The sequence below is a fragment of the Dendropsophus ebraccatus genome, chromosome 14 (assembly GCF_027789765.1).
Source record: "Dendropsophus ebraccatus isolate aDenEbr1 chromosome 14, aDenEbr1.pat, whole genome shotgun sequence".
NCBI lineage: Eukaryota > Metazoa > Chordata > Amphibia > Anura > Hylidae > Dendropsophus > Dendropsophus ebraccatus.
Genome location: NC_091467.1, coordinates 39,883,835 through 39,907,431, shown reverse-complemented (window position 1 = coordinate 39,907,431; position 23,597 = coordinate 39,883,835). Strand labels below are relative to the sequence as shown.

Genomic DNA, 23,597 nt, shown 5'->3' with positions numbered 1-23,597 from the left:
GTTAGCATGCTTGTTTGCAAAAATGGGACATGAATGGTAAGATTCCTTGGCACAAATGCCAGGGTTGAATCCCCACTGTTATGGTTAACAAAGAGGGAAATGTCCTCTTTGTGAACCATAGTCATAGGAATGTGTGTCTGGATATTCCTATTCTTGGGGCATCGGTTGCACATTGTACTTTGCTGAGGCATTAAACTGGTGTGGATAATATATGCTTTGTAGAAAATGTTTTGGCATGGGCACTAAATTTAAAGATGGGAGGAGAATTTATCAAAGGGTATAAAGTAGAACTGGCTCAGTTGCCCCTAGCATCCAATCACGTTCCATTTTTCATTCTTCACAAATTTCTTGCCAGGGGCAACTGAGACAATTCTGCTTTGCTCCAAATAAATCAACCCCCCCATATCCGAATTGACTAAGGGTATTTGCTACTGTCCATGCCCTGAAAAGGGCCTGATTTTATTAGATGCTTGGACATGTTCCTTGTTTTTGTAATTTTAGATGGAGCAAAATACATTTTATTGGATCGTAGATAGTGCCACTTATTTAAGAGCACCCAACTCACTGACAAATAGGAACTGTTTCACAGCACCTAGTATATTATTATAGTCGACACTGGCTTCACTGCTCCAAGTGAATTGGTATAACTCACTATAAGTTTACAGCGCCCAGTAAGTCAATAATATGGACTTGGCCTTCACTACTTGCAGTGGCTTTGTATAATGCACAACAGGCACCATGTTACTTGGCAAACTAATTACTGACTTGACAGCTTTCGCTGAAAATCACCCAGAATCTACCCAAAGTGAACCCACAATAAACCCACAATCCACCCTCTCCTCCATCCCTATCTCTCTCTCTTTTGCTCTCCCTCCTCTGCAATAACTTCCTGCTGCGATCCTGCTCTCCACTACACACACAGCCTCCAAAAAGCGAATCACCTTATATAGAGGGTGAGAGGGAGGCGCTGACATCAAAGAGGGGCATGCAGGTGATTCAGCAGATTAGCTTTGCTCATCTCTATTGGGAAACACAGGACTTCCTGCATTTAGTCTCTTCAAAAAAAAAAAAAAAAGAGACTAAATACAGCAAGTCCAGTCATCTGCACTTCCACAGAGAAGGCAGTCATTTGATTGATTAATTGATTGATTGATTGATGGATGGATGGATGCATTAAGTCGTGACACCCTGTACTGGCCAGAACTTCCTGCGTTTAGTCTCTTTTGTTACAACCAGGACAAGACTAAAAAGCTGCCTTCAAGAGACTGGACACAGATTTTAAGTAAATATAGCTTTGTTTTAACCCTTTGAGGACCAGGCCCAAAATGACCCAGTGGACCGCGCAAATTTTGATCTTTGCGCTTTCGTTTTTCCATTCCAATTTTGATCTTAGCACTTTCAGTTTTCTATCTACAAGACCATGTAATGGCTTGTTTGTTACAGGAATAGTTGTACTTTGTAATGGCATCTTTCATTTTACCATAACATGTATGACGGAATCCCAAATATATTATTTATGAAGATATAAATAGGTGAAATCGTAAAAAAGAATGCAATATGGTAACGTTTAGGGGGTTCCTGTGTCTACGTAATGCATTATATGGTAAAAGCGACATGATACTATTACTCTATAGGTCAGTCCGAACACAACCATATGCAGGTTTACACAGATTTTCTAATGTTATATATATTTTTTTAATGAAATCCTTTTTTTGGGCAATTAATTATTAATAAAATGGGCCTATTGTGACACTTTTAACAGTTTTATTTTTTCACCTATGGGGCTGTGTGGGGTGTCATTTTTTCGCCATGATCTCTAGTTTTTATTTATACCATATTTGTGAAGATCGGACGTTTTGATCACTTTTTATTAATTTTTTTTTAATATATAATGTAACATAAAATCGGTAATCCGCGCACTTTTTTCCCTCTTTTCGTCTACGCTGTTCGCCGTTCACATTGACGCTTGCTATATTTTAATAGATCGGACAATTACGCATGCTATGGTATATTATATATTTATTTATTTATTTTTATATGTTTTATTTATATAATGGGAAAGGGGGGTGATTTAAACTTTTATTGGGGGAGGGGCTTTGGGGTAGGGTATTAGTGATTTTAACTTTTATTTTTTATACATTTTAAGTCCCTTTGGGGGACTTGTACGTACATTACTTTCCTTTTTTACACTGATCATTGCTATGCCATAGGTATAGCATTGATCAGTGTTATCGGCGCTCTGCTCATTGAGCCTGCCTGTGCAGGCTCAGTGACCAGAGAGCCGATCGGACTGCACAGAGGCAGGTGAAAGAACTCCGGTTGTCCGTTTTAATGATTGGGACCCCCGCAGTCATACTGCGGGGGTCCCGATCGGTAAGTGACAGGGGACTCCCCCTGTAACTTACACCTAAACGCCGCGGCCGTGCCATGATCGCGGCGTTTAAGGAGTTAATGTAATGCCGCAGCGCGATCGCTGCAGCGTGTCATTAACGGTGAGGTGCCGGCTGCGCGCTTCATAGCTCAGGACGTACCGGTACGTCAAGGGTCCTCTGGGCACAGACTTCCAGGATGTCTAGGGGTTAAAGGGAACCAAGCAGGACATATAAGGGTATATAGTTAAAAATCCTACCTAATACAGCATCCTACGGTCATTATTAACTTATATTACCTCTATTCGCCCGGGCCAGCTATCGGCCGAAAACATACTTTTATTATGTCTTACGCCTTATGCAAATGATCTTCAAGTAGTCATCTGGGCATTTTTCTTCTTCCAAGTAGTCACAGTGGGTAGGCTGTAATGCATTGTAATAATGGGGCGTCATACGTCACAGAGGGGCAGGCCCGGAAATTAGTCTTAGTGCCAACGGCATTTGAATTATGCCCAGAGAGGTGTAATTGCAACAGATTACAGGTCACCCACCATGGAAGAAGAACTCCCAGATCATTAGTTGAAGATCAGATGAAATATATGTTAGAAATCAATAAATATACAGTATGTCAGGAACAAATGAAATATATGTTAGGAATGACTATAGAAAACTGTATTAGGTAGGATTTGAGCTATATACTCATATATACCCTGATTAGTTCCCTTTAAAGCACGATAACAAGAAAATAATGAATGTAAATTGTATACACGCTTTATTTAGTATCCCCTGTTGATTGAGATTTGGAAAGTTATCATGACACTTACACTTTTACTACTAATACTTCAAAAACTCTCTTTAAAGAGTGGGTCCAGGGGTACATAAAATACGAAAACCACACTCAAACCCTTACGCCTAAAGGCCTAGTGTGAAAAATGCCCATATAAGGGAAGACACTTTAAAATGTAACTTTTTTAAAGGCTACAAAGTTCATAAGGACCAGTTCACACTGAGCAAATTCGGCAGAATTCAAATCCCGCACGCAAGCCCTCCCAAAGACACACTGTTTGACACTGTGGCAGGTGAGATTCCATGGTGGAAAACTCCACTGAATTTGCTCAGTGTGAACTGGCCCTAAGGTTGAAAAAAGACAAGAGTACATTAAGGTAAACCTATAACCCTACTGTGTTTATCCAGAGGAAGGCAAAAATCCTCATGAGGCAGATGCCAATTGCCCATCACAGGGAGAAAAATGCCTTACCAACTGCAAAATGGTGGAATAAATCCATTGGGTTGACGTCCTATGACATGAAATCAAGTGCCCATAACTTTTAATATTATATTTATATCACTCTATGACAGTCTAAGTATATGGCTATGTTCACACAACGTATTTTTAATGACAAGAAAGGCCGTTGTTGGCAATTAAAACAACTGCCATTCTTGTAATAAAAAAGTGCTGCATTGAAATCAATGCAATCGGAGACAAATCTCACACATAAAAGTTTTACTTTCAGTTTGACAACTAGTACTTAGAGGTCTATAAAGCAGTGCAGAAAACAGGCTCTATAGACCTGTGATATGCACAGCCATGTGCATCTCTGAGCTATATCTAGAGATTGGTAATGTGGCTTTTGATGACGACTAGCTGTTTATCTTGCCTTTTGCAGCAAGTCTGTGGCAAGTCTGTATCAAAATCTGCATGTAAGATATGCAGAATTTCCTGTGGTGTAAAAGTACCCTCTGGTATAAATGTAGCAGAGGTGCATTTATAAAATGTGACAGAGTGTGAATTGGTATTTGGATTAATTTATTTTACTATCACAATGCACCTGTCTGCGATGACAGATTCAGCTCTGCTACATTTTCTGCTACAAACCCCAAAACACCCAAAAAAAAGTTCAGGCTCCATAACAGTCAATTCTATTCAGAAGTTTTTGCCTATTTGCTATCTACATGTTAAGTGTGGTTTACACGTGTCTGGGTGTGGTGTGAGCTAAGTCAAAAAACAAAGCAGGCAGCATTTTTGATCTGATTTAATCTGAGTTGATCTGAGTTAACATGTCGAAACGTTCTCTCTATTGTTTGTGTTTTTGTTCCTATCAGCTATTATATTTTCTTTAAAACAATATTCTTCGTTTAACACAGGGCTTTGATGACTTCATTTTTGCATTTTTTGCTGTGGAGATGATTATTAAAATGTTTGCTCTGGGAATATTTGGACAAAAATGCTATCTGGGAGACACCTGGAATCGTTTAGACTTTTTCATAGTTATTGCAGGGTAAGTACCGTTATTGTGATTACTATGTTTGTATTGCTTCATTAAAGGGGTAATCCAGTGCTACAAAAACATGGCCACTTTTGCACCACTTTGTCTCCAGATTGGGTGGGGTTTGAAACTCAGTTCCATTTAAGTAAAAGGAGCTTAATTGCAAACAAACACCTAAACTGGAAACAAAAGTGGGGCAAAAGTGGCCATGTTTTTGTAGCACTAGATAACCCCTTTAATACTCCTTTTGAACTAAAATTTTGTATCAACAGTGGTGCTAGTATAAACACAAGAAGAATAATTATTTTAACAATACTGTGCAGGAGTATGGGGTTGGATCAGCTCATCTCGAGGTAGTGGACAGCTGGTTCCCTGATTGCTTAGGGAAGTGGGTGCACGGATCCCTGTCGCGTTGGTTTTAGAGCACGATTTTAACTGCATGAATTAAAAGTTATGTTTTAAAAACAAATATTTCTACACGCCTTGGAGTGCTGGACCGCACACTTTACTTCTTTGTATCCACTATTTATTTTAACCCCTTCCCACATCAGGAAATAATAGTACGGGGCGGTCCAGAGGGGGGCCGCGTGGTGGCCCCGCTCTAAACCGCCACGATCCCAGGTGCTATGTGTGCCGCGCCTGCTAATCAGACATTTTTAGGCAGCTGTCAAAACTGACAGCTGCATTTAAATGTATTATTTCTCCCCATCCGTGGTGTCTAGTGGGGGTCCCCCCCCCCCCCGCGATGCGATCCCTTCTGCTTACCGGGCCGGGGTTCAGCATTGCGTTAAGCATTTTTGTCACATAAAATCTAAAAAAATTGTAATATAAAGTGATCAAAAAGTCGCATATATGCAAGTAAGGTACCGATAGAATATACAGATCATGGCACAAAAAATGCCATAGACCAAAGGATAAAAGCGTTTCAAACACAGTTTTTTTTTAAGAGGTTTTATTTTTTAAAAGCTGTCAGATAAAAGAAAAGTGATATAAATTACATATCATTGTAATCTTACCAACTTTAGGAACATATATAACATGTCAGTTTTACTATCAAACAAATGCGTACACACAAAACCCACCAAAATGAAAACAAATTCCTTTTTTTTCAATTTCACTGCACAAATAATGTTTTTCTGATTTTACAGCATACTTTATGGAAAAATTAAGTCTACCATTGCAAAGTACAATTAGTGGCGTGAAAAAATGCACGTGCTATGGCCTTTTAAACACGAGGAGAAAAAAATGAAAACGCAAAAACGAAAATTAGCCTGTTTCTGAAGGGGTTAAGGCACGCTGAAAAAAGGATAGTGGGTCAGAAATGATACAATTAAGGCTGGGTTCACACTACATTTTTGCAATCCACTTTTTTTATCCGATTTTGCAAAGAAACAGATGGAAATATTTATGCATTTGTGTGTATCTGCTTTGGTCTATATACACTACCTTTAAAGTTTGGGGTCTCCCAAACAATTTTGTGTTTTCCATGAAAAGTCACACTTATTCACCACCATACGTTGTGAAATAAATAGAAAATAGAGTCAAGACATTGACAAGGTTAGAAATAGGGATGGTCCGAATCGAGTTCGGTTCGGGTTCGTACGAACCCGAACTCTCGGTAATGGTTCCCACTGTCTGCCCGCTCCGTGCAGCGGGCAGATCCAGCGGGAGGACCACCTGGAAAACTGGGATACAGCCATTGCCATAGGCTGTATCCCAGTTTTCCAGGCGGTCCTCCTGCTGTATCAGCTCGCTTCACGGAGCGGGCAGACAGCGGGAATCTGATGCCGAGCGTTCGGGTTCATACGAACCCGAACCTAGGAGGGTTCGGACCATCCCTAGTTAGAAATAATGATTTGTATTTGAAATAACATTGTTTTTACATCATACTTTGCTTTCGTCAAAGAATCCACCTTTTGCAGCAATTACAGCATTGCACACCTTTGGCATTCTAGCTATTAATCTGTTGAGGTAAGCTGGAGAAATTGCACCCCACACTTCTAGAAGCAGCTCCCACAAGTTGGATTGGTTGGATGGGCACTTCTGGCGTACCATACGGTCAAGCTGCTCCCACAACAGCTCAATGGGGTTCAGATCTGTTGACTGCGCTGGCCACTCCATTATCGATAGAATACCAGCTGCCTGCTTCTGCTGTAAATAGTTCTTGCACAATTTAGAGGTGTGTTTAGGGTCATTGTCCTGTTGTAGGATGAAATTGGCTCCAATCAAGTGCTGTCCACTGGGAATGGCAAAGTGTTGCAAAATTGAGTGATAGCCTTCCTTAATGAGAATCCCTTTTACCCAGTACAAATCTCCTACCTTACCAGCTCCAAAGCAACCCCAGACCATCACATTACCTCCACCATGCTTAATAGATAATGTCAGGCATTCTTCCAGCGTCTTTTTATTTGTTCTGCGTCTCACAAAGGTTCTTTTTTAGAGATCCAAACACCTCAAACTTGGATTCATCCGCCCACAACACTTTTTTCCAGTCTTCCTCTGTCCAATGTCTATGTTCTTTTGCCCATCTTAATCTTTTTCTTTTATTGGCCAGTCTCAGATATGGCTTTTTCTTTGCCACTCTGCACTGAAGCCCAAAATCCCGCAGCCGCCTCTTCACTGTAGATGTTGACACTGGTGTTTTGTGGGTACTATTTAATGAAGATACCAGTTGGGGACCTGTGAGGCGTCTGTTTCTCAAACTAGAGACTCTAATATGCTTATCTTATGCTTATGCCTCCCACTTCTTTTTCTACTCTGGTTAGAGCCTGTTTGTGCTGTCCTCTGAAGGGAGTAGTAGACACCGTTGTAGGAAATCTTCAATTTCTTAGCAATTTCTCGCATGGAATAGCCTTCATTTCTAAGAACAAGAATAGACTGTTGAGTTTCAGATGAAAGCTCTCTTTTTCTGGCCATTTTGAGCCCACAAATGTGATGCTCCAGAAACACAATCTGCTCAAAGCAAGGTCAGTTTTGTAGCTTCTGTAACGAGCTAGACTGTTTTCAGATGTGTGAACATGATTGCACAAGGGTTTTCTAATCATCAATTAGCCTTCTGAGCCAATGAGCAAACACATTGTACCATTAGAACACTGGAGTGATAGTTGCTGGAAATGGGCCTCTATACACCTATGTAGATATTGCACCAAAAACCAGACATTTGCAGCTAGAATAGTCATTTACCACATTAGCAATGTATAGAGTGTATTTTTTTTTTTAAAGTTAGGACTAGTTTAAAGTCATCTTCATTGAAAAGTACAGTGCTTTTCCTTCAAAAATAAGGACATTTCAATGTGACCCCAAACTTTTGAACGGCAGTGTATATTTATTTTTTTATAATGGAAGTCAATGGAAAAATTTATCAAAACGGATGCACCCAAATGCATACGTTTTTCCATATGTTTTTCCATCAATTTGTTGCTAAAACTTATGAAAAAAAACGATTGCTAAAACATAGTGTGAACCCAGCCTAATAAAAGTCGGCCAACATAAGTTCAACCCTTGTTTAAAATTTTACGTGTGATAATACAGTATGCAATAAGCAGTTTCTTGTGGTGCCAGGTGAACAGCATGTTATCTTTTAAATCTATGGCCTCTATGCCTTTACAAGGAATATGGAGCTCTGTATAAAAAAAAAAAAAAAAAAACACCACAACTGTTTTCGCTGTAAAAATAATTAGTAAAAAATTTGGGCACTGTAAATATACAGTATGTTGATATAAGACTAAAAGGTGGAGGTTTGTAACAATGACCGCTGATCACAAGATGGCAGAATTAGACTTCAACTATAGCAGTTGCCTTTCCTGGATCCTACCTGTGGCCCCCAGTACTCACATACCCTCAGGACTTACAGTAGAGCTGAATTGTAGGACAATCAGTCATAAGGAAAAACATGCAAATCATGTAACAATAAAAACAAGGTAACAAGAACAGCAGCTTATCAATAAACAGGATCCAAATCCTGTTCCTAACCTTTGCCTAAGGCTAACCTTGAATTCTAAAACTAACATCAGACATCCCTAAGCTTCACTATTTCTACAACTACAACAATGATATACCTTACTTGAAAAATATTCCTAACAGATCAACAAGCCGGCATTAGGCCCCATGGGACAAGAGCAAGGTTCAACAAAAAACGCAACTAGGAGTCAAAATCAGCAACTTACATCATATAGACACATGGGCTAAACAAGCATAAATCAAGAACCAACTAAAAAACTAAGAACAAGTAAATGAGCGGGGGGAGGAGCATGAGGCGAAGCTAAGGTTCGCCTCTCCTGTGCCTACCTCGTGGATCCGGGGGCCATGTGCGGACCATCGGTGGTGTAGACGTGGAGGGGGGACGGGCGGTGGATCCGGGCTGTTTGGAGGGCTTTGTCCGAGGGGGTCAAGCTGCTGGTCGTGATTGCCGGAGCGGGCTCGGAGAATGCGGAGGCCGGAGGTAGCGTGGTGTTAGTGAAAAGGAGGCACTCTTACCCAGAAGGCGTGTGGATGCTGCGGTCAGCGAGGCCTGTCACGTGGGGCTGAATGTGTCATAAGAGGCAGTCAATAGAGCCTCGGACTAGCTAGCACACGCGGAGACTCGGTGAGAGCGGGTCACTGGTGTGTGCTCGGATAGACGTGCCGGTCTGACTGCGACGAACAGCAAGGACTTTTTCAGTGTGGGTTCGGTCCTGCCCTTGCAAGGCCAGAAATCTTCTGCCCTGATTGCCACCAGCTTGCCCTCTTCACTCCCGATGCGGCTGAACATCGGAACGAACTAACCTTTCTGTGTGGTGTCTACTAACCGGTAACTCCATCAAAACTCCCGTGACTGCTTCTTTGGAACAATAGGAGTAGTGGGATTGTGATTTGTATTAACATCTATCTGTTTGGTTATCAACAGAGGCCGGACGTTGCTACCTTATGATAGCTGGATCAATGCAAAATAAATCCCCCGCCTTATAGTTCCACGCACTGGAGCGGTGGAATATGTGTTTTGAGATTTACTGCCATTATCCCGTGACGCCTCTAGCTATGTTGCATTAACTTTATCTCCAAGATATTTGTGGTGGAACTGTTTATCGCACTGATATTCTCAGGCCCTATTTGCCACTTATGGGCATTGGACTGCCCTAACCTATAGTGGGGGGACTATCAATTGTCTTTTGAACCTTGATAATTTTGGAGGAATTTTTTTTTCAGGGCTGGATTAAGTGTGTCACATTTTTTTGTTTTCCTCCTCCTGTACACTTTTAGTTATAAGGGTCCTGCTATCGGGGGAAACTGTCAGTTTGATTGGGTCAGCCGAGGTGTGAATTGACTGGAGGGTCTGCTCTCGACCTGGACGTTTCAGCAGAATGGCATCGAGGAAAGCTAATAAGAACAACAGTCCAAAACAAGACAATAGGAAAAGCCTCGGCAAGATTGACAAAATTTTTTGTTCCCCCACAGCAGGTAGAAATAAAGACCCTAGCAAGAACGGAAGGGATGGTGTAGAGGGAGGGGGTGGGGGCGGTAGCAGTGACAGCTCCCCGCCGTGGCTGGCAGACATCTTAGCAGCCATCGGTAAATGTGACAGCTCCATCTCGGCAGTGGCAGAGCTGGTTGGAGTCATCAGGAGTGATATAAGTCTGTTAAGGCAGGACCTGAATAATATCAGGGAGAGATTCAGTGAAGCTGAGAACAGGATTAGTGTCTTGGAGGATAGCATGGTCAAGATCCAAAGGGAGGTGGAGGGATTGGTGAAAGACAATACTGTGCTGAAAAGGAAAATGATTGACCTCGAGGATGGCTCGAGGAGGAACAATGTCAGATTTTTCGGACTCCCAGAAGGAGTAGAGGGTAGAAGAGTGGTGGAATTCGTACAGGAATGGCTGGGCTCAACACTGGGCCCCCTAGGGGACCAGGTGAAATATGGTATAGAAAGAGCACATAGGGTCCCTGCCAAACCTCCACCGCCTGGAGGACACCCTCGTACGCTCCTTGTTAAGTTTCAGGATAAAGAGTTGGTGTTGAGGAAAGTAAGAGAAGCAGGAGAGATTAAGTTTAATGGTAATAGAGCTTTTTTCCAGACTACGCCTATGAGACACAAAAGAAAAGAGCGGAGTTCATCCAAATTAAAAAAAGGTTGCAACAAAAGGATGTTAAGTACTCGCTCATTTTCCCAGCTAAGTTGAGAATCCAGTATGAAGAGAGGGCTTGGTTCTTCTCTTCCCCTGCTGAGGTCACTACATGGCTTGAACATAAAGGTTTAAAACAGTGTATATAGGTGTTAGAGGTAAACAGGATTATTGCTCAGGTAGAGGGACCCGAGTTTATCTTCGGGTTGATGGGGGTAGGGGGGGGAGGGGGGTGGGCTGCGGGGGGGTCGTGGGGTGGGGGGTGGTAGGCGGTCAAGCACAGGGGGTTTTTTCTTTCCTTTTTTTTCCCTCTTCTTCTCTTTCCCCCTGCCCTCCTCCTATCTTTTTCTTCTTTGGTATTAGCTTATGCTGCGTATATTGACGTGGAATATTAGGGGGCTAGGGGAGAGGTGTAAAAGGTTGGCGATCATGAATGTGATTAAGAACTATCAACCCTGCATTGTTGGTCTCCTTGAAACACATCTGGTTAGGGAATCAGTTGTTAAAGTCCATAAACCTTGTTGGGGCGCACAATATCACACAACCTTCTCTAATTATGCCAGGGGGTCTCGGTCTTGGTCCACAGGCGGATTAAAAGGGTGTTACTGGATCAGCTGATGGACAAGGAGGGAAGATGTGTATGCCTTCATTGCCAGGTAGAGGGGCTAGAGTGCACTTTGGCTTTTATATATATTCCACCTCCATTTAAATCAGAGGTTCTTGAGTTGGTGTATATGTTCGGCAATAAGTACCTTTGGTGCCGCTTCTGATTTCTGGTGATCTGAATGCAGTCGCCTGTGAGCGGGTTGACTGCTTTAGGGCGTCTATTCCTGTCCGGGGTGTTGGTCAGTCCCCTCTCCCTTAGTTCTTCGGGAGCTGGGTCTGATAGACATCTGGCGGGAGAGAAACCCGGAGGCCAGGGCCTTCTCTTGCTGGAATAAAACTAGCAATACGCAATCCAGGATTGATATGGCTTTGGTTAACACTGAAATGATTGAATGGGTACACGATATAAAGTATCTGCCTCGTTGCTTATCGGATCATGGCCCATTGTTGGTGGATCTAGATATGCAGAGACGCAGTCCTAGTGGCACTTTTAAGTTAAATGCACATTGGTTACATTTAATAGAAGAATCACTGGTATTAGATAATGAACTGGAGGAAATTTGGAGGGTTAATGTTGGTAGCGCTCCTTTAAACACGGTGTGGGATGCTTTTAAAGCTATAATTAGAGGGAAATATTTTGGCATAATTCAGGGGAAAAAGGTGCAATTTAGGAAAATTGAAGTAGAGCTTAAGGGGAATGTTCAAACACTGGAGGAGAAATTTAGAGGGGATCCATTACCGGAGGCACAGAAAAATTTAGTTGAAGGTCAGGAAAAACTGGATAAATACTTGCTGGAGAAGGCCCGGTCTCAAATGGGCTTTGCAGTAAGAAAGAGCTATTTGGAGTCAGGGACCCCTAATAAGGGGCTCATGGGGATCATCAGAAATCAGAGGGGAAGCGGGGAAGTCCACGCCCTCCGGTTACCTGATGGCCACACGGTAAATTCCCCGGAAGGTATCCTGGGGGCCTTCAGGGAGTACTTCCAGGATACATATAGATCTAGTTGTAAGATGCCAGATGGAGACTTGGTGAGGTTGTTTGATCTGGCCTTGTTAACTAGAGCAACACAGGAGAGATGTTGGGGGCCCCTATAATATTAAAGGAGTTGGAGGAGGTTTTGTTGGGTGCCCCAAATGGCTCCTCTCCCGGTCAGGATGGTATTCCATTCGAAATCTATAAGAGGCATAGGAAGGTATTGCTTCCCGCTCTCCTTCAGGTCTTGGAGGGTTCAATCTCCGGGGGGTCACTCCCCAGGTCCATGGGAGAGGCAGAAATTAGTATGATCTAAAAGGAGGGGAAGGACCCACAGGAGAGGGATTCTTACAGGCCAATCTCTTTGTTTAATGCGGACGTGAAATTGTTGTGTGCTGGTGTGTTGGCGGCCAGGTTAAAGAAAATAGTGGGAGGCCTGATTGGAGAAGATCAGACCGGGTTTATCCCGGGACGGCAGATAAAAACTAACCTGAGGAGATTGTTTGAGAATATGCAGTTAGCAGGTGGGGAGGGTGCCCACTCCATCCTGTCATTGGACGCGGTCAAGGCCTTTGACAGGGTGGAGTGGGGTTACCTGTGGGAGGTGATGGCGAGATTCGGTTTGGGGAAGGAGTATGTGGAGCTGGTGAAGTTGTTGTACAATGATGCAAGGGCTGCTGTCACGGTTAATGGTTTACATTCAGCTACTTTTGGACTGGGTAGAGGGACTAGACAGGGATGCCCCCTCTCCCCCTCACTCTTTGCCCTTAGTATAGAGCCGCTAGCAAGCCTAATTAGGATGGATCGAGATATAATTGGCTTTGGGGCGGGGGGTGAGGGGGACAGGGTGTCCCTTTATGCGGATGATATGCTTTTGTTCCTCCGGGATCCGATGGTGGCCGTCCCTAGAATTATTGAGCTGATTCAGGAGGTGGGGCAATATTCGGGCCTGGGAATAAACTGGCAGAAATCAGTATTATTGCAGTTGGCTGCGGAGGGGGATTTGTCTTTTCCGCAGCTTCAGGTTCTCGGGAGGGACGACTCCTTTAGGTACCTGGGGATTCGTGTCTCCCGGAACATAGAGGTTTTTAGTGATCTTAACCTTGTTCCCCTGATAAAAGCAACGGAGGAAAAGGTGAAGGTGTGGCACAGCTTGCCCCTCTCTAGAGCTGATCGGTTGGTATTGTTGAAGTCGGTCTGCCTCCCTAAATATTTGTACATCTTTGGGGTCGCCCCGGTATGGGTAGGGCAGCAGGTTTTCAAGAGGATTAGGAATATATGGAATTTCCTGATATGGGGGCGGAAACGGGTTCGCATTAAGTTGGAGTTGTTGACAGCGCCCAAGAATAGAGGGGGCTTGAACCTCCCTTCTATGGAGCTTTATTTCTTGGCCTTTCAGACCTATTGGCTTCTGAATTGGAGGGATAACCGGTTTTTCTCGCATTTAGGGGAGGGGGCCAGAGATGAGTCTCTGGACATATTTCAGATTCTTGATGCTGGGATATTAGAGAGAGAGGTTAAAGCCAAATGGCCTATGGTGAATGCTCTGGTTAAAACCTGGAGGGAGATTAAAAGGTGTTTGGACCTGAGGGGCTTTCTTAGCTTTTCTTCTCTATGAGACCATAGCAGTTTGGTGGAGGTCGGGAAACTGGGGGCACTCCACAGAATTTTTGGTCAGGACCTAAGGTTGATCACGGATATGGTGATTATGGGGAAAATTAAAACATGGGAACGGGTTAAGTTAGAGTATGGTTTTAGAGACACCCGATGGTTCGAATATCTACAGCTCTCCAGCGCTTTAGGGGTGGATATGAGAAGGGTGGAGGATGGAATAAGGGTGAACTTAACATTAGAAAAGTTGAGAGGAATGGGAACGAGATCTAATGGGGTATCCATACTCTATAAATGTTTCCTATTAGAAAGAAAGTTGGGCTTTGGGAGTCGAAAGGCTTGGGAAAGAGAGATTGGGGGGGAGGTGAACTGGACAGTAGTTTATAGTAACATAAAAAAAGCAGCACCCTCGGCGAACCATCAGCTGATCCAATTTAACATTATTCATAGATTATATTACACCCCCTCTTTCCTGTTTAAAATTAAAAGGAGGACTGATGATCTTTGTCCGAGATGCTTAAAGGAGAGAGGGGACTTTGTTCACATGCTCTGGTCATGTGAAAAATTGGGCCAGTTTTGGACCGGGGTCTCCCAGGGGATAAACGAGACTATTGGTATGACCCTAGAGGAAGATTTCTGTTTGTTCATACTGGGGGATACCTCAGGACTCCCTGCCGGGACATTGGGGAAACAGAAAAGGTGTCTGTTGAGATTGTTGTTCTGCGGCAAACTGTTGCTTATGAGGAAATGGATATCTCCCCTGCCACCTAGCGTGGCGGAATGGGGTCAATGTGTGAGGTGGTATGATTGTGGGAAGGAGGTGAGGGGGTAAAGTGTTGTGGTTGCGGGGTTTATTTATTTATTTCTTTATTTATTTTTTTGCCCTCCTGTGTTGGCTGGGGTTGGGGGGGGGGGGATTAATTTGGTTGACTTTATAAAAGCTTGTTGTGTTTGGCCCATATGGGGCAGGGGGGGAGGGGGTAGGAATGGGAGGGGGTGGTTCTGGTTTTTCTGCCTTTTTATGCTGTAATCTTGAGGTGTTTAGGCAATTGTATCATGTTATAAAGTGTCCTTTTTTGTATTTAAAATTGAAAAGAAAAATAAAGAAATATATAATAAAAAAAAATTAAAAAAACTAAGAACAAGCTAGACTAGATCAAGGAGATAAAAATACACAGGGAATTCTGGAAACAAATGCGCAGACCATACACTATAACCCACAGAATTTAGCAAAAGCTGAATATTTTTGAAGAGAGGCTAACCAGTCAGGAACTCCCATTCTAAACTACACCTAAGCAGACAGCTGATCCAGAGTAAAGAATTATCCTGGCAGAAAATCCCTTTAAAGGGTGGAGATAGACAATTTAAATTCCTGGATAGATACTGGATCCATACCACTCCTTCCAGGATGTCGGAAAAAGCTGGATCCAATCCTGGGAAACTTTTCCCTGGCACCTGGGTGGAGCAATAGTGAGTGGAGCAGTGTTTACAGGCAGCAGAGCACTGATCAAATAAAGCACTCATCTCTAGTAATTATGGATGCTACATAGTGTTCCTAGTGCTGTTTAGTGACCCAAAGCAGGTTTAAATTTATTTTCTGTCTTTTTCTAAATTTAGGCACAGACAGGGAATGGGGTGAAAAATAAAAAAAAATTGAGCCCTCAGCCTAACACCAGTAGCGCTGCAATGATGTCCTAATACAGTACATTGGGCAAATTACTGGTCTCATCTGTTCTTTCTTGCATGAACCCTATTAACAATGTATGGTGACCTATTCTCTCACAGTGCACATTTACAGCACAATATTCGCATTATGTTACATTTTATTTTAAGATGTGATTCTGAAAGTATGAAAGTATTGTTCTCTTATCTTATTTAAGTCCCAGGGAACTATTCTTTGCAATATGGTAACCACTTGCATATTCAACATGTGGCCTTTGTTTTTGTAAGCATCCATTTTTTGCTACTAAATAGATATGTGTCCTGCAATTGCACAAACAGCATTGCTTTTCCAATCTTTACAATGATCATAACTCTCTGGAAATGGACTTGAAATCTTTGCTTCATTAACAAACTGTATTTCCCAACCTAATAGCTCCAATTTACACAGCTGTGGCAATCTATTACGTGTTGTTTAAGAAAGTCTATTAAAGGAGCTTTCTAATTTATATAAACAAGTGGATAACCATGTAAATGAAAAGTTTTATAACTTTCCAATATATTATGTGTAGTGATAATTGAATCTTTGAAAAATTTGTTTTGCAATGTTCTTGAACTTCGCAAAGCAAATTGTAACATATTGCAATAAAGCAGCTAAATCATTGCAGCTACTATTACAGAGTATATGTTCGTAAAACAGCTGTTTTCTGCCAAAAAATCAAAAATCTCAGTGTCAAAAATTTTCAGCCAGTCACTTGTCAATCATTTTCTCTTTGGACAGCAGTGGACTTAGGTGAAGTTTTTACCCTGAGGGGTCTAGCACAGACACCTGGAGGTGGCAGCAACAGTATTATTCTTCTTCACCCTAAGGGGCCTAGCAAAGATAACCTGGTGGTAGAAGCAACAGCAAGGCTCCGTGGAGCCTTCATTGCGATTCGCCCAGAGGGGAGATCACCAAACCACCCTGATACGCCCCTTAAAGGAAAAGTCCTGCGAAAATTGTTATTAACCCCTTAACGACCACGGGCATAAATGTACGCCCCCGAAGTCCGTGCCTTAACGCAAACGGACGTACATTTATTTCCACGGATTCCCCGATCGCTGTGTGAACACACACAGCGATCAGGAAAGATGGCCTGCTATAATGTATAGCAGGGCATCATAGCTTGTCGGCACGGGGGGTGGTTAACCCCCCACCCCCACCCCGTGCCGACGATCGCCGCTATTGGCTGATCAATTCAGATCAGCCAATAGTGGCGATCTGCAGCTTTCCGGGTCATCGGTGACCCGGTAACGCGGAAAGCAATGGCGGTCAGTGGTGTCCAAAAAGCACATGTTCTACATATGTGCCAGTCACCAGTGGGGTCCATATGCTCACTGCACCCCTTGTTAGATTCCTTATGGGGTGTAGTTTCCAAAATGGGGTCACTTGTGGGGGGTTTCTGCTGTACTGGCAGCACAGGTGCTTTGTAATTGCGACATGGCCTCCATCCTTCATTCCAGCCTCTAAATAGCGCTCTGTCCCTTTGGTGGCTTGCCCTGTGCCCATATGGCACATTATGTCCACATATGGGGTATTTTCGTACTCAGGGGAAATTACCCTACACGTTTTGCATTAATTTCCTTTTTAACCCCTTGTGGAAATTGAAAAAATCAAGGCTAGACCAACATTTAGTGTAAAAAAAATTAAATTTTTACACCATATCATTGATCTTGTCTTGATTTTTTCATTTTAACAAAGGGTTAAAAGATAAAAAAAACTAAACACAAAATGCGTAGAGCAATTTCTCCTGAGTACGGAAATACCCCAAATGACATAAAGCACCATGGGGGTGCAGGGTAAGCCTCCAAAGGGAAGGAGCGCCATTTGACTTTTGGAGGCGGGATTTGGCTGGAATGGATTTCGAGGGCTTTGTTGCATTTAAAAGGCCCCTGTGTTGCCAAGACAGTTGTAACCCCCCACAAGTGACCCCATTATGGAAACTACACCCCTCAAGGAATGTAACAATGGATATAGTGAGCATATGGACCCCACTGGTGACGGGCACAAATGTGGAACAATGTGGCGTGAAAATAAAATATTAAATTTTTTACACTATAATGTTAGTCTAGCCTTGATTTTTTCATTTTCACAAGGGGTTAAAAGATAAAAAAAAAACACACAAAATGTGTAGGGCAATTTTCCCCGAGTCCATTAATACCCAACAGTGGACATAAAGCCCCATATGGGTGCAGGGCAAGCCTCCGAAGGGAAGGAGTGCCATTTGGATTTTGGAGGCTGGATTTGGCTAGAATGGATGATGAACGCCATGTCGCATTTACAGAGCCCTTGTGCTGGCTAAACACTGGAAACCCCCCACAAGTGACCCCATTCTGGAAATAACACCCCTCAAGGAATGTAACAAGGGGTGCAGTGATGATATGGACCCCTTGACGACGGCACATTTGTGCCGTGAAAGTGAAAAAATGAAAACTTTTTCTTTCGCGTCACATTATTCAATTTGTGCCCGTCACCCGTGGGGTCCATTTGGTCACTGCACCTCTTGTTGGATTCCTTAAGGGGTGTAGTTTCCAGAAAGGGGTCACTTGTGGGGAGTTTCCAGTATTTTGGCAGCACAATCGCTTTGTAAATGTGACATGACCCTTGAAATCCATTCCAGTAAAATCCAGCTTCCAAAGGCCAATTGGCGCTCCATACCTTTGGAGGCTCGTCCTGAGCCAACTTGGCACTTTATGTCCACATGTGGGGTATTTCCGTACTCAGGAGAAACTGCACTACATGTTTTTGTTTTTTATTCCTTTTATCCCTTTGTGAAAATGAACGTTTTAGTGTAAAAAATATTTTTTTCTTTTTTCACGTCACATTGTTCTGAAATCTGTGAAGCACCTGTGGGGTCCAAATGCTCACCGCATCCCTTGTTACTTTCCTTGAGGGGTGTAGTTTTCTAAATGGTGTCCCTTTAGGGGTGTTTTTTGTGTTTTTTTGCACCGCATAGCCTCTGCCAACCTGAAGTGGTACAGTCAAAAATGACCAAATATAACAGGCGTTGAAATTCATTCGGCGCTCCTTTATATCTGAGGCTTGTGGTTGCGTCAAACAACGCAATAGTGCCACATATGGGGTATTTCTATAAACTGCAGAAACGGGGCAATCAATTTTGGGGTGCATTTCTCTGGTAATAGGTTTATAATTGTGAAAGATATTTGATTACAATAAAATCTCTGCTCAGAAAATTAAAATTTTCAGATTTCTTACACACTTAGGTTTTATTTAAGTGACTCCCCTAAAGGGTTAAAAAAACTTTCTGGATGTGCTTTTGCAGAGTGTGGGTGGTGCAGTTTCTTAAATGGGGTGCTTTGTGGGGCTTTCTAATATACAGTCCCCTCAAATACACTTTAAGGCTATGTTCACACTGCGTATGTTTCCGGCCGTAGTGCGAACCGCAAATATACGCACATAGTTTTGAGGTTGATGCGTTCGCTTGAAAGTATACGATATACGGCGTTATTTTGTTTTTTTTTTTATTAAGATTCGTTATAAGTATCGACTCCAATTTACCAGAAATGTTAAGTACCATATGTCACCAGAAAACAATCTCAGAATCAGCCTGATAGGTAAAAGCATTCCCGAGTTATAAATGAATAAAGTGACACAGGTCATATTCATAAAATTTGCCTATGTCCTGAATGCCATTTAAGGCCTGGTCCTTAAGGGGTTAAGAGTTGATGTGCTTCCAGATGTCAGACACCCCTTAAGGGGTTAAAGGGGTAGTGTGGCGCTAAACATTTATTCACAAAATAACACACATTACAAAGTTATACAACTCTGTAATGTATGTTATGTATGTGAATGGACCCCTTCCCCATGGTCCCCCCCCCCCCCACACCCTGGAAGTGACATCTTGTGACAATGACATCTTCGGGAGGCCAGCCGAACCACTCCAGCCGTCCCTCATGCCAGCCCCCCTCTGCCGCGTCATCAGCTTCTCAGCTGCAATTGGCTGAGCACAGTTATGCTCAGCACTACCAACAGTTTAGCGCTGCACTACTCCTTTAACCTCTTAAGGGCCCATAACGTACCGGTACGTCATGGATCCCTGTCACTTAAGGACCCATGACGTACCGGTACGCGGGTCCTTTAAACGATCGCCGCATGATGTCCCGCGGCGATCGCGGGAGGATGGCTGCTGTTTTCTACAGCAGGCCCTCTTCCCTTCACACGGAGGGGGAAGTTTGAGCCCCCCCCCCCCCCCCCCCCCCCCCCCGTGACGCCGATCGCCGTGATTGGCTGACTAGTTCTGGCCAGCCAATCACAGCTATGCATGTGAATTCCGGGTCATGTGATGCTTGTGACCCGGAATTCAGCGGTGATTGCCAATCACCATCATGCCTATGGGGGTGAGTGTCCCTGCTGCGGGGTGGTGAACTGGGCTATGTAATTCATTGATCTCTCCCTGCTCGCCGATCCTGAGGCGAGCAGGGAGTGATCCATGAATTACATTGCCCGGTTTAGGGTCCCCGTGCCGCCCCCATGCCGCTCTGTTCCGCCCCGTGCCGCCCCCATGCCGCCCACATGACGCTCTGTACCGCCCCCCTGCCGCTCCGTTCCGTGCCTCTGTGAATGCAGGGAGATCCTGCTAGTGTGCTGCTGGCAGTCTCCCTGCATTTCTTCTGCCTCCCCCCCATCCCAACACCCCCTCCAGCACCTTTTCCATCCCCAGCACCCCCTCCAGCACCCTTTCCATCCCCAGCACCCCCTCTAGCACCCTTTCCAACCCAAGCACCCCTTCTAGCACCCTTTCTTCCCCAGCACCCCCTCCAGCACCCTTTCCATCCCCAGCACCCCCTCTAGCACCCTTTCCATCCCCAGCACCCCCTCCAGCACCCTTTCCATCCCCAGCACCCCCTCTAGCACCCTTTCCATCCCAAGCACCCCCTCTAGCACCCTTTCTTCCCCAGCACCCCCTCCAGCACCCTTTCCATCTCTAGCACCCCCTCTAGCACCCTTTCATCCCCAGCACCCCCTCCAGCACCCTTTCCATCCCCAGCACCCCCTCCAGCCCCCTTTCATCCCCAGCACCCTTTCCATCCCCAGCACCCCCTCCAGCACCCTTTCCATCCCCAGCACCCTTTCCATTCCCAGCACACCCTCCAGCACCCTTTCCATCCCCAGCACCCCCTCCAGCACACTTTCCATCCGCAGCACCCCTTCCAGCACCCTTTCCATCCCCAGCACCCCCTCCAGCACCCTTTCCATCCCCAGCACCCCCTCCAGCACCCTTTCCATCCCCAGCACCCCCTCCAGCACCCTTTCATCTCCAGCACCCTCCTGTTACCCTGCTCCCCTCCACCCCTCAGTCCTGCCACACGGCTCCCCTCCACCCCTCAGTCCTGCCACCCGGCTCCCCTCCACCCCTTCTGTCCTGCCACCCGACTCCCCTCCACCCCTCTGTCCTGCCACCCGGCTCCCCTCCACCCCTCTGTCGTGGCACCCTGCTCCTCTCTGTCGCGACTCCCTGCTCCCCTCTGTCGTGCCACCCTCTCCTCTCGCCACCCTCTCCCCTTCTGCCACCCTCTCCCCTCTGTCCTGCCACACTCTTCCCTCCATCCTGCCGCCCCTCTCCCCTCTCTTGCCACCCTCTCCTCTGTCCTGCCACCCTCTCCTCTTACTCTATTTCCTGCCACCCTCTCCCCTTCCCTGCCACCCTGTCTGCTCTTCTCTTACCCTCTCTCCTCCATCCTGCCGCCCCTCTCCTGCCACCCCTCTCCTGCCACCCTCTTCCCTCTCCGCTGCCACACTCTCCTCTTACCCGCTCTCCTCTCCTGCCACCCTTTCCTCTTTCCTGCCACCCTCTGTCCTGCCACCCTCTCCTCTTACCCAAGTCAAAAACACACACAAATACAATGTAAAAACGGTACATAAAACACACACACTAACACTTACACGTGTAAAAGCATAACACCTACACTTACACACCCCCTCTAAGGATGCCTTCACACACACCGGATCCGCAGCGGATTTCATGCTGTGGATTTGGTGCGGATCCAGTGTCAGTACTTCCCTATGAGAGTACATACTCGCAGCCAGAATGACATCCCACTGCGTGTTTGTAAGTTAACCCCCTGCCGGCTGGAGCATACATGACCTCCTCCCCGCTCTGGTTTGCTTCGGGGGTTCTCAGCAGGACGTCCCGCTCAGCCAATCAGTAGCTGCGGTGGGGCAGCATACTTATTGGCTGTGCGGGATGAGCAGACGCCGGGAGCCCCGAAGCAAGCCAGAGCTGGGAGGAGGCAAAGTATGCTCCCGCCAGCGGGAGTTAACTTACATATAGGCAGAGGGATGTCAATCATAGGGATGCACTGACGCTGGATCCGCAGTGTGTGTGAAGGCATCCTAAAGAAAAAAACAAAATGGCCCACAGGTTGTTCTCGGCTGAAGAGGCATTCGCCTGGATTGCCTCCGATCAGGGGCGGATTAACTTTACCGTAGGCCCCGGGCTGTTCACCAAGCCTGGGCCCCCCCACCCCACTGTAACTATGGCAGCACTAGCCTGGCGTTCATAGTACAGGACAGATAATGTCATGATGTCCTGATTTGTGCAAAATTGCCATAAAAAAACTGTGATTTTTTTGCAAATCATGGCGGAAGTGCAGCCAGGAGACAGTACACCACTGAAAGTATAAGTCTTTTTGGGTGGTCATGGGCCCCCCAGGAGCTCAGGGCCCCGGGCTGCCGCACGGAACGCCCCTATTATAATCCACTACTGCCTCCGATACTGAGACAACCAGTGAGGGAGAAGAGGAAGATCCCTCGTTCCCTCTTCCTTCCTCTTCTTCCTCATTGTCATCACCATTTAGTGATGACAAGCCCCCAAGGCGCTGCCCCAGGACTAGGCCCCAGGAAGCCCCACAAGCCCCCTCAAGTAACCCCACCCCGTACGAACCACAGATTCCTGAGTTCGTTGGGGTCACTTGTGGAGGGTTTCCTCTGTTTTGGCAGCACGTGGGCTCTGGCCAAATCCAGCTTCCAAAATCCAAATTGGGCTCCTTCCCTTTGGAGGCTTTCCGTGCGGTTACTTTGCATTTTGTGTCCCCATGTGGGGTACTCTTGTAATCGGGGGAAATTGCGCTATGTAATTAGGCCTTGTTACATTCCTTGAGGGATGTAGTTTTTATAATGGGGTCACTTGTGGGGGGTTTCCAATGTTTTGACAGCACCGGCACTCTGGGTACCTGACATGGCCTTCGTCCTCCATTCTGGCCTCTAAATGGCGCTCTGTCCCTTTGGTGGCTTGCCCTGTGCCCACACGGCACATTATGCCCACATGTGGGGTATTTTGTACTCAAGGGAAATTACCCTACACGTTTTGTATTTATTTTCTCTTTTAATCCCTTATGGAAATGAAAAAAAAAGGCTAGACCAACATTTAGTGTAAAAAAAATTTACATTTTTACACTAAATCATTGATCTAGTCTTTATTTTTTCATTTTAACATGGGGTTAAAAGATAAAAAAAACACAAAATGTGTAGAAAAATTTCCCCTGAGTACGGAGTTACCCCTAATGTGGACATAAAGCGCCATGCGGGTGCAGGGTAAGCCTCCGAAGGGAAGGAGCGCTATTTGGCTAGAATGGATGGTGAATGCCATGTCGCATTTACAAAGGCCCTGTGTTGCCAAGACATTGAAAAACCCCAAGAAGTGACCACATTCTGGAAACTGCACCCCTCATGGAATCTAATAAGGGGTGCAGTGAGGATATGGACCCCTCGATGATGGGCACATTTGTGCTGTGAAAATGAAAAAACGAAATTTTTCACTTTCACGTCACATTGTTCCACATTTGTGCCTGTCACCAGTGGGGTCCATATGCTCACTGCACCCCTTGTTAGATTCCATAAGGGGTGTAGTTTCCAGAAAGGGGTCACTTGTGGGGTGTTACCACTGTCCTGGCAGCATAGGGTCTTTGTAAATGCGACATGGACCTTGAAATCCATTCCAGCCAAATCCAG

The 23,597-nt window shown here is 45.0% G+C and overlaps 1 protein-coding gene across 1 annotated transcript in view; it reads left to right on the top strand.

Moving 5' to 3' along the window:
* Positions 1 to 23,597, top strand: part of CACNA1G (calcium voltage-gated channel subunit alpha1 G) — a 359,907-nt gene that overhangs the window by 9,433 nt on the left and 326,877 nt on the right. Inside the window, exon 2 of the mRNA XM_069953244.1 lies at positions 4,515 to 4,648. Within this exon, the coding sequence (XP_069809345.1) occupies positions 4,515 to 4,648 (134 nt within the window). The remainder of the gene's footprint in view (positions 1 to 4,514; positions 4,649 to 23,597) is intronic.